This window comes from Sinocyclocheilus rhinocerous, unplaced genomic scaffold (genome assembly GCF_001515625.1).
Source record: "Sinocyclocheilus rhinocerous isolate Xijiao unplaced genomic scaffold, SAMN03320098_v1.1 scaffold1121, whole genome shotgun sequence".
NCBI lineage: Eukaryota > Metazoa > Chordata > Actinopteri > Cypriniformes > Cyprinidae > Sinocyclocheilus > Sinocyclocheilus rhinocerous.
The window spans coordinates 247366-261925 of NW_015670367.1; the positions used below are offsets into that span (position 1 = coordinate 247366).

The 14560-nt window shown below is 41.6% G+C and overlaps 2 protein-coding genes and 1 long non-coding RNA gene across 3 annotated transcripts in view; 1 reads left to right on the forward strand and 2 right to left on the reverse strand.

Annotated features, from left to right (window-relative positions):
• Positions 1–289: 289 nt before the first annotated feature.
• The window catches only part of LOC107734149 (uncharacterized), a 15948-nt gene continuing 1677 nt past the window's right edge, over positions 290–14560 (reverse strand). Inside the window, exons 2-3 of the long non-coding RNA XR_001639070.1 lie at positions 7465–7472; positions 290–401 (exon numbers count right to left, since the gene is read on the reverse strand). This is a non-coding gene — a long non-coding RNA (uncharacterized LOC107734149). The remainder of the gene's footprint in view (positions 402–7464; positions 7473–14560) is intronic.
• Positions 1711–4268, reverse strand: LOC107734147 (zinc finger protein 578-like). Its single transcript, XM_016546016.1, has 3 exons — positions 3641–4268; positions 2547–2834; positions 1711–2185 (listed from the first exon to the last, which is right to left on the reverse strand). The coding sequence occupies exons 1-3, from the start codon at positions 4200–4202 to the stop codon at positions 1836–1838; spliced, it is 1200 nt and encodes a 399-aa protein (XP_016401502.1). The 5' UTR covers positions 4203–4268; the 3' UTR covers positions 1711–1835.
• The window catches only part of LOC107734146 (insulin receptor substrate 1-B-like), a 17580-nt gene continuing 9463 nt past the window's right edge, over positions 6444–14560 (forward strand). Inside the window, exons 1-2 of the mRNA XM_016546015.1 lie at positions 6444–6943; positions 8515–11700. Coding sequence (XP_016401501.1) covers positions 6592–6943; positions 8515–11700 — 3538 coding nt within the window. The 5' untranslated portion in view covers positions 6444–6591. The remainder of the gene's footprint in view (positions 6944–8514; positions 11701–14560) is intronic.

Sequence of the window (14560 nt, forward strand, 5' to 3'; positions counted from 1 at the left end):
GCATCACATATGGTAAATATGGATGCTTGTGCATGTGTCACGAGCTACAACAAACCTCATTGATTCCCACGTATCACGCACATTTTGAGCTTCTGTATTCACCAAAAGTGATGTTCAATGTATGTGTGTTGATCATTGTTAAGATGTAAATAAAAGGATATTTTTTTTAAAGCGATTTATATGGATTCATTTTAAAACTGCATTTTGGTTCTTGTAAGTTTTGGTTACCTGAACTTTTAATGGAGGGACAGAAACCGCTCAGGTTTCATAAAAAATTAGAGATGCACCGATTGCAATGTTCTTGGCCGATTCAGATTTTTTTGTGACGTGCCGATACTGATTTGTGCCAATTCTGATTTTCTCTCTAAGAACTATAATTAACAGAATATTCAAACAAAAATCTATGCAAATTTCAATGCAAAAAAAGTATTTACATAATAAAAGAAATTATTAAACATTACAACTCCCCCAATCTGGACTAAGTTACAGATGTTCTCTCACTTAAAAAACTCTCAAAATATCCATCTTTTCACTGCAGAGGAAACAGAAGCTGCATCTGAAGTGGCATTAGATGTATTTAAACAGACTGTTTGATGAAGCTGAGGTGCCATAAATGCATTTACACCACAAAATTTCAAAATGCATAAATAATTTTATAAGATTAATGTTTTACATATTTTTTTAAACATACAAATAAATGTTGGGAAAAATGCAATGATACTTTTAAATATAATCAAACCACCAGTAGGCAATGACAATCACATGCGATTTATCGTGCAGCCCTAATTCATTCAACCTATTCGTTCAAACGGCTGATTCAATCAGAAACGAGGCAAGTGACTATCTTTATGAATGGGCCACTGAATCACTGACTCAATCGATTCGTTCAAAAACGTGGATTCATTCAGTAACAAAACACCGCTGTGTTACTCGGAGACACACAACTGTTCTGCTGTGACTTTGATTGGAACGATTTTCATTTGCAAAAATGAGCAAAAACAGTCAATATTGTGTCTAAAATGTAAGTCAATTAATTTTAACTTCTTGTTTATAGAACTACTATTGTATAAAATCAGTGTCACACTGCAATCATGTTGATATTGATATTCTGGGAAACATCTTGGCCGTGTAATATTGCTTACCTAAATCGTATTTTATAAAAAAAAAAATTCTTGCGCAGTATGCATCTATAACGTTCTGTGAGTGCTGTTGCGCTCATTTGGATTTCTGCACGAGTCTCTCTCACACACTCACTCAGGCTGCGCAAGCCTCATCTGGCACGACATAAATACATGTTTACATGCGGATGTATGCGTAAGTGTGACTTCAAAACGGACCGGCTCGGAATCGGCAGACTGACCGGCCGGTCACCGGGCCGGGCCGATCACGAGGAAAATCGGCTAATTCCAGTCCCAGGGCGGTCGATTGGAGCATCTCTATTAAAAATATCTTAAAGGGGTCCTATTATGCTCTTTTACAAAGTCTTGATTTTGTTTTGGGGGTGTACTAGAACAGGCCAAAATTCAAATTCAAAGATCAAAAAAGTGATAAAATATCTCCTTTTGAATTGGACTTTGAGCTTAGTAACTTTGCAGATCATTTTTATGCTCAAACAGCAACATTACAGACTGAAAAAGCATAATAGCACCCCTTTAATTTGTGTTTCAAATATTAACCAAAGCCATTTGGAACAATATGAAGGTGAGTAAATTATTAGAGTTTTCATTTTTGGGTGAACTATCCATTTAATAACCTTTTGGCTTCTGGGGTGACCCTATATTGGATTCATCCTGCAACACAAGACTACTATAAATAATGCATTTATACAACTGTTGTCATGAACACTGATGGACCTTCAATCCACCATCATTTCGAAACTTTTTCCCACACTGACCACAAACATAAGGTTTCTCTCCCGTATGGAGGCGGAAGTGGCGTTTGAGTGTTAATGCATGACGGAAGCGCGCGCTGCAGATGGAGCAAGTGTACGGCCTCTCTCCTGTATGGATCCTCTGATGGATCTTGAGATGGTGCTTACGGTTAAAGTCTCGTCCACACAGGCCACAGCTATACAGGTTTAGGCTGGGGGGAAATGCATGGTGCTCAGGACCTTTGTGATTGGTGTTGTGGAGCTTTGGGAAGTGTGTTTGTTGGCCTGAGCTTGAGGATGACAGGAAATCAAAGTCTAGGGGCAGAGAAAAGGGAAAACTACATGAAAAAAATCTTGTATAATGGCATATACCCTTGCTTAAATGGATTAATCAGTCTATAAATGTACTCATTGCAAACTAATATCAGCCCCACTTAGGCCTGTCACGATAACAACTTTTTGTTGTGTGATATATTGCCCCAGAAATAATTGCGATAAGCGATATTATTGTCATTTTAAAGACCATTTTTAATCTTTAAGTAAATATAATGTGCGATATATTGCATCACCAAAAATTATTGAGGTCATGTACATATATTGCGCGATAAGTCGATATATTGATTATTGCGACAGGCCTAGCCCCACTAGCATGGAATATTACGTACACAGTACTCACCTAGGGATTGGTTGGTGGACTGGCAGTGCATGTTTGATTGGCAGCTCTCTGACTGCAATGGCTCAGGTCTCCAGTCTTCCAGTAGTCGAGACTGAGCCAGAGAAAGGCTGTCTGAGTTAGGCTCCTCTGCTTCAGAGAGGGACACTGGGATTGGGTCACCATAAACCTTCTCTTTCTCTACCTTTACAGCCACTTCCATGGATGACTCCTCACTCAACAACACACTTGAGACTGTCCCAGCACATGCCTGCACAGTTTTGGTCATACTGTGTTGCTCATTCTTGATGTCTGAAAAGGGAGTGACTCATTAAATTTCATCAATACGGTCCAAAACATGCACAGTAGAAAGAAATCCTGTTAAATTTATGTTAAAAAATGGCAGCTATACCAGAAACAATATAATGTTAGTAAACCAGTCCATCTGAACTATCAAAATCTACGTTTTACCTTAAAATGTACTGATAACCACCATGATAATACAGGTGGTACATTAGAATGCCACATAATGAGTCAGAGTTCATCATAAATGGCCTGTACATAAAACATGGCCAATACTTATATACAGACAGGACAGAGGGTCATGAAAGACAAGGGCAACACATATGAAAATAAAATAATGCTATAAATATTCACACAATAACAGAAAATGTAACAAAACACCCTACCGCTGATAACAAAACTAAGAAAAAAACTATACTATATAAATTACACATATATAACATGTGATGTGACAGTAAAATTACATATAATGCGATTAAAAAAACGTAACGTTATATGGTTTGGTAACCAATTAACAGGTTTTTACTCTAGCATTTTTATAGTCTTCTTTCTGTGAAAGCTGCCTTTTTTAGGCAACTTGAAACTTGAACTCTGTCATACGAGTGTAAATGGGTCCCAGCACTACGACAGCACCACAGTTACGGGTAATAACAACCCACAAGGGTTATAAATGTACAAGGAAAGAGTAAACATGAAGCCAAAATGTGCCAGCTGTTACAGAGGCGGTTTGTTATTGCGAAATCATTGACAGTCGGTCGTTTTAAGTGGTTTATGCCTTTAAACGCACGCATTTTAATCGTCTTCAAATATCTTACCATTTGTCTCATCTAATCTATAGTGTGTTGACTCTTCAAGTGAATCCGAGTTTAAAGTCTGAGCGCACGCGCCTCCATGGGGCTTCCCATAGACTGATCCTCGCCGCAATACATTAGTTTCCTTGGATCCACACACCTCATAATCATGTTCCGAGTCCACGGCGGGCTCGGTTTGTTGCCCGACATTAAGGCTATTTAACTGTCGACAGCCGCGCTCAACCCTGCTGCAACTGATGGGAGGGTTTGTCACCAGCTGACTGCTACTACCGATGGGAACATCTTCGAGCCTCTGTGGCTGTTGATTCAAGCGACCACACACATTAGAAAGTTGTGTTTCAGCTGTTTGTAGCCTAAACTTGAGCGCACTATTGTCCTGCAGAGCCTCTTGAATCTTGTCTTGCACGTCTCTGAGCGCTCTGTCCAGCAGTCTGGTGATCTCCGCGACGGCGATCTCTACCGCGACACCGAGCGCGTTCTGCAGGGTCGCAGTCAGTTCATCTCGAAACGAGAACGATACGTCAGCAGTCACCGCGGGGTTTGCAGGACCGCCGTTTACCTCCATTTCCCTCCTCGTTTAAAATAACTTTTCGACAATATTCTAATATCTTAAGAAGAGACGAGGTGAACCGCTCACCTGATAACCCTGCAGTGGCGAACGTTTAGTAGTTGGCCAACTAAAACGTTCCCTTCGTTGCGTGCAGTTAAAACAACGGAACATTTGTAGTTATTTGTACTTATTTTTTGTCGATCTCATTCAACCCCTCAAAAAACAAACAAACAAAATACATATAAAACACATAACTAACTGTTGTTAATACTGGAAAAATATCCAATACAAATTGACTGAACAAAACTCCGGGAAACACAGTAGTCCGCGTTGTATTTATGAATTTCGTTTTCTTTTTTATTGCACAATATAACGTTACATTGTTAGACAGGGAACATACAAAGATTTGCTAACATGAAAAATTTGCAATATCATGGAATGGACTCATTACAAAAAGTAAATCAGGACAGCACTAAATACGTCTTTGACCTAGATGAGCATAAGTTTTCAGGCGTTCTATAGGCATGATGTCTTTTAAATCTAAAAGAAGAATGGTATGCTATTAATTTTCACTGAAAGTCAGCAAGGTTGTACGAGTTGTTATTGATAAACGAAAAATGCTTTATGCATTTAGTTCATTATAGCTGTTTGGAAATTAAAGTAATTTTTAAATTAGTTTATAGACATCACCATCATGATGTCTATCAAGTTTCACGTCAATAATAAACAGTCGTCCCCGTTCTGCCTTTTTGTGCGTTGCAGTGTGCAAGCCTATTTAAGGGGAGCCGGAAGCTGAGCGCGAGGTACATGAACTTGATAAACACGGACTTGAACAGATCCTGTCGACCATATCTAATTTTGTCCCACCTGTTTACGTTCACTTACGTTTAGCGTCAGTCGAGGGATAAATAAATGTTTATCACATCTGTCAACAACGGCATTCACAACTAAACGTCTTAAAAGTAATAGAGGACAGAGGAAAACGACGGGAACAACAAAAAAGTTTAATAAAAACGGACAAGTAGAACTTTTCGCTGAAATTAGGTGAGAGCTTCTTTTTTTGCTTAAGAAAACGACATGGTTGGGTGGCGAAAGTCCGATGATGATTTTAGAACGGATAACATCTCTTACTGCGAAATATTGTGTATTCTTTGACAGCATTATGTAAAATAATACTATAAAACATGCAACAATGATGCTGCGGATTTTCCAATGTGTCTCATGTTATGTTTCCTTCACCTGAAGAACTTAAGCATGATTCATTAGCTATTTTATTAAAGTGAAAGATCTAATCTGTTAATACACATTTAAAAAGTTTGAAAACAAGCACATTTGTTGTCTTTTCAGTAGGAGACAAGAGAAAAAAAATAATGTGTGTCGGAGGCCCTTCGATTGACTTGGAATGGCAGTGTGGGGAACATGGCTGAGAAACACTCTCGGTACAAATTGCTCGTTTTCAGCTGAAATTTTAAGTGTCTGTTTCATGTTCATGTTGTAAATGGATTATGTGCATGTATTTTCATTAACTGCAGATTTTGCATCAGCATTAATTCAGTCAGCATTAATATTCATAATTTCTTGATACAGGTGAAAACTGGCAAGTGAGTTTCGCCGTATTGCATTAACACAAAAATTGCAGAAGGTAACCAACAGGTGTCGCAAACGCCTCGCTATGAGGGATGCACTAGCGCAAGAGACTTGCCAATGACCGGAGAGAAGGGGATTCCGCATTTAATAATTAAAAAATGCACTACTACGTGAAAAACAGAATCGTGTAAATTGTCCTTAAAAAAAATAATTCTAAAAAACATCCGACGTGCATTTCCTCCAAGTTTCCATATCCAAATTCACAAACTGGCTATTAAAAGAAACCATTTATGTGGAATAGAAAATATGGCACGCGAAATGTGTTAATTAAACCCAGAATATTCTGAACTGTCTCGTTCAACGAATCCATCTCCAGACATCAATGAATGCAATGCAGTCTTTCAGTTCCGCTCAGTGTACACCGTGTAGGCTACATGAACTGGCATTAGCGGGTTTACCAGTCTCATAGATGTACAGGCAGAGGGGGGCATCCGAGTGTGCGGGCTAGAGCTGTACAGTAAACAATTCTGGTACGCTTGCAGTGATACACAGCAGAATTGCATGCTAGTGCAGACGTCGTATGCCGCATGTGCACGCCTGTCAGTGGAGCCTGGGTGCACACAACCGTACAAGCTGGACCAGGAGGAAAACAAGCTCGAGCACTTATTTGGGCTCTCCTCGAGGGCGCGTGATTGCATGATGAGATTGCATGATGAGAGAGAAGAGACCTCCTGCTGTCATGAACGAATGTAAAACATACCACACATTTTAGGCAGACATTGGTGGATTAAAAAAAAACCAAGCAACTCGCCCAGCAATGGAGAACCAGACGGCGATGGAGCAGCAGAGCTACGAGGACGTGCGGAAAAGCGGTTATCTCCGCAAGCAGAAATCTATGCACCGGCGCTTTTTCGTTCTCCGGGCTGCCTCGGAGCAGGGCCTAGCCAGACTCGAATATTATGAAAACGAAAAGAAATTCCGAAGCAAGTCACCAGTCCCAAAGAAAGCAGTGAACCTGGACTCTTGCTTCAACATCAACAAACGGGCAGATTCAAAGAACAAGCATATGATAGTGCTGTATACCCGCGGGGAGAGCTTTGCCATAGCCGCGGACACTGAGGAGGTCCAAAACGAATGGTACCAGGCCATGCTGGATCTACAATGTAAATGTGAGCCAGAAAACTATGATTGTACCCTTGAGTCGAATTCGTAAATGACCTGTCATTCACATATGGCTGCAGCATGGACCTTGGTGGTTGTAGTTGCTTAACCTGCCCATCAACTTGCGCGTTGATGATGGGAGCCCCCTTGGCTTAAGTGGATCTATATTTGCAAAGCTGTTTGGATTCAAATGCACGTTCTACCCCACCCGTCTGTTTAATGTAGCCACCACACCTGGAAATGTGGATGCACGCGTTATTAAAACGGCCAAATTGATTGCGGTTCATGCTTTGTAGAGCCATTCAGTAGCCTACATTCACAAATTGACGAATTTGTAATTTGATTTTAATTAGATTGTTAATAGAAAACCGAGATGCAGAATGTTCAATATTTAAATGCTCTCTGCACTAGACAGAACTACTAGCATATAGTGCGTAATGCAAGAGTGGCGCATTGTGTAGCGGGCGCTGCTGCAGCGCTCACGACTGTTTTTGTTTTTCTACACATTTGTGCATGTTGTGCGTGTAACCTACATTTCTGTCATAGCGATTCTGCCGGGGAGGGGAGCCGCGGTAGCCGTGCGTGTTTATTGGAATACGGGTCTCCTCTTGCCCCATCCCTCGTGTTTTGGTAGAATACGATCCCCCTACCCCGCCTTTGAATGAACCGATCACCGGGTTGAACAGCAGGCCATCAACGTGATGATATGGAGACATTAGTTGCCGAGCAAGCGATTCTATAAGCCTTCCTCGGTTTGATTAGCGTCTGTAAAGGCTATAATGGATTCACTTGGCTGTAGTGTTTGTATCAAGCTACTGCACGGAGAGCATCTTTAATTTTTTTCAGTTTTCACAAGCACGCTACAAATTATGCAAGTACAACATTGGTCAGACAAACTCTAATAAAATCGAATGGTATGCAAACAAATCAGTTACAACCAGTTAGTTTATTATAGACTAATCAGTCAAAATTAGTCCTGACTTGATCTGATTGGTTTGGTTGTAGGTTTGGTTGGCACAGTTCTACTTGCTTGTTCTTAATTGAATGCTGTCACAAATGTAACAAATAAACGTTTGCCCTTTTAACCTACACAAAACCTAGGAGGATAAAATTAAATAATTTGTGGTAATAAAGTAATTTAAATAAATGTGTGCATATTTAATATAATAGATGTTTTCATGGCAGTTCTGTTAATAAGATGACATTGGGATAGAAAAGGCATATCATCATAACATTTTGCTCTAAATATGTATAACATTGTATTTGATTTTTCCACTTATGAAATTCATTCCAAAGTTTTAGGATGTGACCAGCAAGTGACTATAATTTCCCTCATATTAGCGTGGCTTAATAACACAGTGCTTCCTTCACCTAATGGTGTGCTGTATGAAAAAATATTCATTTTTGTGGCAATTCTTATTTGAAGTTAGAAATTTAATGTTTAAATTATGGCTATAAGTAGATAGATATACACAACCAACATAGAGCAAAACACACTTTACATTAAAATTCCCTCAAATAAATGCATATTTATTGAATTTTTTTTATTGTGTTTCTATTTTTTATTTTATATCTATAGGTAAGACTCCCGATGAGTGTGGCAGTGGAGGAGACTGTGAACTGCCTTCCCCTGGCCCTGCCTTTAAGGAGGTCTGGCAAGTTAAAGTCTGGCCTAAAGGTTTGGGCCAAGCCAGGAATCTAGTTGGAATCTACCGACTTTGCTTGACAGACAAAACAGTCAACTTTGTCAAACTCAACTGTGATGTTGCAGCTGTGGTCCTCCAGTTGATGAATGTGCGACGCTGTGGCCACTCAGAGAACTTCTTTTTCATTGAAGTGGGTCGTTCTGCCATGACAGGTCCTGGAGAATTCTGGATGCAAGTAGAGGATTCAGTGGTGGCGCAGAACATGCATGAGACCCTTCTTGAGGCTATGAAGGCTCTGAGCGAAGAGTTCCGTCAAAGAAGCAAATCCCAGACTGTTGGTGTGAACTGTGGAGGAGGAACTGCCTCTAACCCTATCAGTGTACCTTCTAGACGACACCACCCAAATCTGCCACCTTCACAGGTTGGCTTTTCCAGACGTGCTAGAACGGAAACCCCTGGAGTCTCCAACAGCAACACGTCTCCTACTCCACGGCACGGATTTTCTAGGTCACGAACAGCCAGCATTGGGGCACGTACAGATGATGGAGGGGGCAGAGCAACAGCACTCAGCACAAGTCCGAGTCTCAATGGTTCATCCTGCTCAACTACCCCAACCCTGAGGCCTAAACCTACACGAGCACCCACTCCAGCAAAGATCACCCTCAGCCTAGCACGATACACCCCTAACCCTGCACCTTCCCCAGCCCCCAGCCTCTCGTCCAGTTCGGGTCATGGGTCAGAGTGTGGGTTGGGTGGAGCTGCTTTTGGAACAGTGCCCATCTGCACTTATGCTCGAATTCCTCAGAGAGTGTCCATGTCAGGATCACCCAGTGATTATGGTTCATCAGATGAGTATGGCTCCAGCCCCGGAGAGCACTCCTTGCTAGCCGCAGGACTCCCTGCTGCTCTTGTTGAAGGTGGAGCCAGTTATATCCTGATGGGTCACCGAGAAGGGTCTCACAAACGTGTTCATGGACGCAGGGTTCTTCGTCGTTCATCTAGTCGCGAGTGTAAGGCTGAGCGCAGGCTGCTCAGCAAGCGTGCTTCTCTACCCCCCACCTCTACCCAAGAGCGTTTGGTCCCACGCCGCAGGGAGGAAGAAGAAGAGGATGAAGAAGACTATGCAGTGATGTCACGCAGTGCAAGTAGAGAGTCTTTCACATCTCGCCGAGGCTCAGGGGGTTCAGCTACAACATCATTGGTGCAGGAAATCTCAGCAGATAAAGGTGTCAGTACTAAAGGGGGGCCTGAAGACTCCTCAATTGATAGTGGATACATGTCTATGCTACCAGGCGTTACGGCTCCTCCTGCTTCATTGTCACTGTCAGTTACTGGTTCAGATGTAGTGCCAAAGGGTGGAGATGAATACATGGCCATGACCCCCAACAGTAGTGTCTCACCCCCTCAGCACATCCGCCTACCCATCAATGAGGGCTACATGATGATGTCTCCTAACAGCAGCTGTTCACCAGACTTACATGGCTTAAGTGGATGCATTTGGGGCAGCAGGGGCAGCATGGAGAGTCGGGCAGGCAGCGACTACATGAACATGTCACCTATAAGTGCCAGGTCAGCTTGCAGTACTCCTCCATCACACCCAGAGCAGAAACCACTGCAGCCAAAGATGGTTTATTCCTATTTTTCACTGCCACGTTCATACAAACACACTGCCCTCTCAACCCGTTTTGAGGATGATCTGGACAGGGTTTGTATGGGTAGAGGTGAAGCAGGAGGAAAGGTTGGGCATAGTGGTTATCATTGTGGAGGGGACACACCTGTGGGCTCAGGTGGTGGTCGACAACTCTCTCTGTCCTCATCGTCCTTTTCCTCTAGTTCAGCTAGTAGTGAAAGCCTTGAGGACAGGTCATTGTCTCTGTCTGTTGGTGGAGTGGGAAGAGCAACTAGGTTGGGTGCAGGACACAGGGTAGGGGGGGCTCACCCCAAAGTTTCAGCCCAACACCATCACCAGCAGAGATGTGGGCCAGGTGTTCAGAAACAGGGTCATTTACAGTCAAGGAAGTCATCCACTTTTTATGTGGATGTGTCCAAAGCCAATACGCTGCCGAGAGTCAGAGAGACTTTGCTCCCAACTGCATCCCAGAGCCCTGGAGAGTATGTGAGCATTGTATATCAGGGTGAGCGAGGAGGACATAAGAAGGGGAGGACTACAGCTGAGCTAGGGAACTCTATGGCACAAGGACATCAAAGAGCCTTTCACCAACCACAGCCATGTCAAGGTGGATCTGCCAACCTTCCTCGGAGCTTCTCAGCACCCCTCTCCACCTCCATCTCTTTATCGTCTGAATATGTAAACATGGACTTAGGTAACTCACCTTCTTCTCTCACTACCCTCTCTTCTTTTAAACCTGCCCCAAAGGTCAGAGAGGAGATCAGCAGAGCTCCTCAAGTAGAACAAGAAGTGGAAATGGGACTCAGGAAGAGCAGTATGACAGGCTTGACATCTACAGATGTGGCTGCTGCTACTTTTACAGACTATACTGAGATGAAATTTGGATTGGTTGCAGATACAACATCCAAGTCCCCAAAAGCTGGCCAAACACCTCTGCCATCCTCCATCGAGCAGGAGCATAACATGAATTTCCCTTCACCCAAGGCTTTTTCAAACATAGATCAGGGTGCCCGTCTAGTCAGGGCGGAATCAACAGCAAGAAGGCGGCATCGCTCAGAGACATTCATCACTCCCCCAACTCACCCCCTCTCCCCCTCTGCTTCCCCTTGTCCTTTTTCTGAAACACCACATGTTGGTCCAACACGACAGCAAGGATTAGAGAGCAACCTTTGGTCTAATAATCAGCCATCCTCTCCACAGTGTGCCAGTCCTGGAGTAGCAAATCTTCCTGCTGCTCAGGCATCTTCCTTAACCCTGGAGCAAGGCCTGAACTACATTGATTTGGACTTGGTCAGTAAGGAGAATCAAACTAGTGTGGATGGACCCTGTGGCCCTCATTCATTTTTCTCTCCTGTAGTAGGAGGGTTAACTGGGGGATTGGGTGGAGCAGGAGGAAACACCAGCTCCAGCATCAACACATATGCCAGCATTGATTTCATTAAATCAGATGAATTGAGAGTTCATCAGAGCAGCAGGAAGGACAGCAAAGGTAAAAACATTGTCCTTTTACTAAACTTTATTTACTGCATTACTGAAGCCCAATTCAGATGTTTGCTTCTCCATACTGTTAGCATTTGTCTTTTCAAAGTATTAATCTCTGGTGTTTTTCCATCGTAACCAAAAAGCCATGATGTGACTGCTGAAAATGAACAGCGGTGTCACGCTCACAAAACATTTTTTGAATGAATGAATGATCAGGAGGTCTCCCATCCAGGTACTGACCAGGCTCAACCCTGCTTAGCTTCAGTGGGCAACCAGTCTTGGGCTGCAGGGTGATATGGTGATATTTTTGAATCCTTATCTCCTTGAGGAAGAATTATAAAGGCTATAAAGTAACAATATCCTTGGTCAACACTATTCTTCATTCAAGACAGAATGCAGTCATTTTTTTATTTGTTATTCAGTCTATTTGTGTTGGAAATTTCTAAATATTTCCTGCTGAGGCTCACACAGTGATGGTAATGGGCTTTTCAAGGGTTATTTTGAGGCCTCACTCCTCTCTTTCTTTTTGTTATAGAACAATAGTAAATATTGTAAGCCTAGTTTTGTATTTGGACTGCTCTCTGCCTGGTTCCATCAGGGAAGGGGAGGTTGAGTGTAAGAAGAATCTGACAACTTCTGCGTTGAAGTATTTACCACAGATCAAGGTTGTTGGTTGTGAGTGTGTTTTGTTACAGTTCATGAGTGCATGGTAAGGGCAGTGTGAGTACAGACGTACAGTATGCATGTTTGTGCCTGTGATGTGTGTGAATAGAGAATATAGCATATTTGTGGCTTGTCTAAGTGTTTATAAGGGATACCTCTGAGAAGCCCTGTATCCGCATATATATTTAACTCACTGTGATTGTAGATAATTATGGCTATTTAACTTCAGTCTTGCTGAAAATGTTCCTGAATGTGGTTCTGCTTCTACTCATCTCCTCTCCTCTCTGTGTTGATTTCTCCAAAATATTTAAACACTGTGGCTCTGTGATGCATTCATCATTGATTGTTTGAGGAGCCCAACATAGCAACACTGATTCAACCAATGGTTTTGAGGGTGAGAGATTACCTACACTACTGTGCCAAACTCTTAGGCCGTTAGTATTTTCACCAACAAAAAATGCTTTTAAGCCAGTTATTTCTGTCTTTTGCTGTAGTATGTCAGTAGAAAATATAAGTTTTATCGGTACATTTTCAAACATTCCTTTTGCCATTAATTGTAATAATTCAGTGAGATTTTTGTATACACAACATGAAGAATCAGAAAAAAACTGAGATCCAGAAGACTAAATCCAGAAGAACTGTGGCAACATCTCCAAGACACTTGAAGAAACCTACCTGCAAAGCTACCTAAAAACCTATGCACAAGTGTACTAAGGACAAAAGCTGTTTTAAATTCAAAGGGTGGTCACACCAAATGTTGATTTGATTTAGTTAATAGAAATTAATTTATTTTAATACATTATTTTTGAAAGCATCATCACTTTACAGTATTTTTACACAAGTGCCTTTTAACAGTACTGTAGCTTTGCAGGTAGGTTTCTTCAAGCATCTTGGAGTTGCCACAGTTCTTCTACATTTAGTCTGTCTCAGTTTCTTCTGTTTCTTCAAGTAATCCCAGACGGACTCGATAATGGTGAGATCAGATCTCTGTGTGGAGCACTGGCTGTTGTCAGACTCTATGTGTAAACAAAAATCTCACTGGATTATTACAATTAATGGCAAAAGGAATGTTTGGAAATGTAAACTGATCATTCCTACTGACACACTACAGCAAAAGATAGAAATAACTGGCTTAAAACTTTTTTTATTGTTGTTGTTATTGTTGGTAAAAATACTAATGGCCTAAGACTTTTGCACAGTAGTGTATTTTTCCAAAAAATAGCGATGTAGGAAGTGTTTTGTAAACAGCCATTTTATTTGCAGTTCTGTTTGGTGCTGCAGGTGCCACTGAAACTGGTTGCTAAGTTGTGTCTGTTGTGTCTATTTTGAGTAAGAGACCCATCTTCAATAACTCACATTAGATTTGTAGAAAAAATGATTTAGCCTTGTCCAAAACTTTAAAAAAGAAAGAAATGTCAAGGTGTATCCTTGACTTTGCAATTTACTTCAGTGCTAGGCTTGATAAACATCCTGAAAACCATCTTACTTAAACTACTTACCATCAGGGTGGAAAGTGTGCGGGGGTGGAAATTGGAAATTGTATAAGACGAATAGTATGAAAGACAAAGAAAGGTCTTTAGTGGTTGAAAGATAGATGACACCAGAAACCAAAAGAATGAACTAACAGAGAATATGTGGTCTCTGAAAGACAGTAAGGTTGAGACTTGATAGACAGAGAAAGATTAACAGAGACAGACACGGAGTCAGAGCGTCAATGCAGGTATTGTGTGACTCAAAGTGACGCTCTGAAGGCTTTACCTCATACAAACCCAGTCACCACAGTGGTGCTAAGAAGAGGGGAATCTGCTCCGACCCAAAGCTGTCTAGACAGGCAGGTTGCTGTTGGTCAGAAGAGCTGTAATCTAGTATAGAGGAGAATACATTCCTTTATAGTGGACCTGAAGGAAGCCATTTACTCACACCAGCTTAATGCATGGCAGTGTATGTGTGTGTTTTGTGTATGTGCAGTGATTCATTACATTACCCAGCTAGAATTATCATCAGTTTAAAAAATTGAGAAAAATCCAATTTGTCCTCAGTGTAACTCTTCCCAGTAACACACCTCTCATAGGGCAGAAGTTTAGGATCAGTATGTTTTTGTCTGCATGCATATTTGTTGTAAAAGCACAAATCTTTGCTCTCCTTTCGTAAACTGCTTTCATGTGCTGATTTTGTGTCTTATGGTTTGTCTGTTTTTTTTTTTT

What these genes read in the sequence shown, in the direction of transcription:
- LOC107734147 (XM_016546016.1), bottom strand. Translation starts at nt 4,202, where the DNA reads ATGGAGGTAAACGGCGGTCCTGCAAACCCCGCGGTGACTGCTGACGTA. An exon ending in TAGATTAGATGAGACAAATG is followed by an intron (nt 2,835 to 3,640) that starts GTAAGATATTTG and finishes CTCCCTTTTCAG; the next exon opens with ACATCAAGAATGAGCAACAC. An exon ending in GTCCACCAACCAATCCCTAG is followed by an intron (nt 2,186 to 2,546) that starts GTGAGTACTGTG and finishes CTCTGCCCCTAG; the next exon opens with ACTTTGATTTCCTGTCATCC.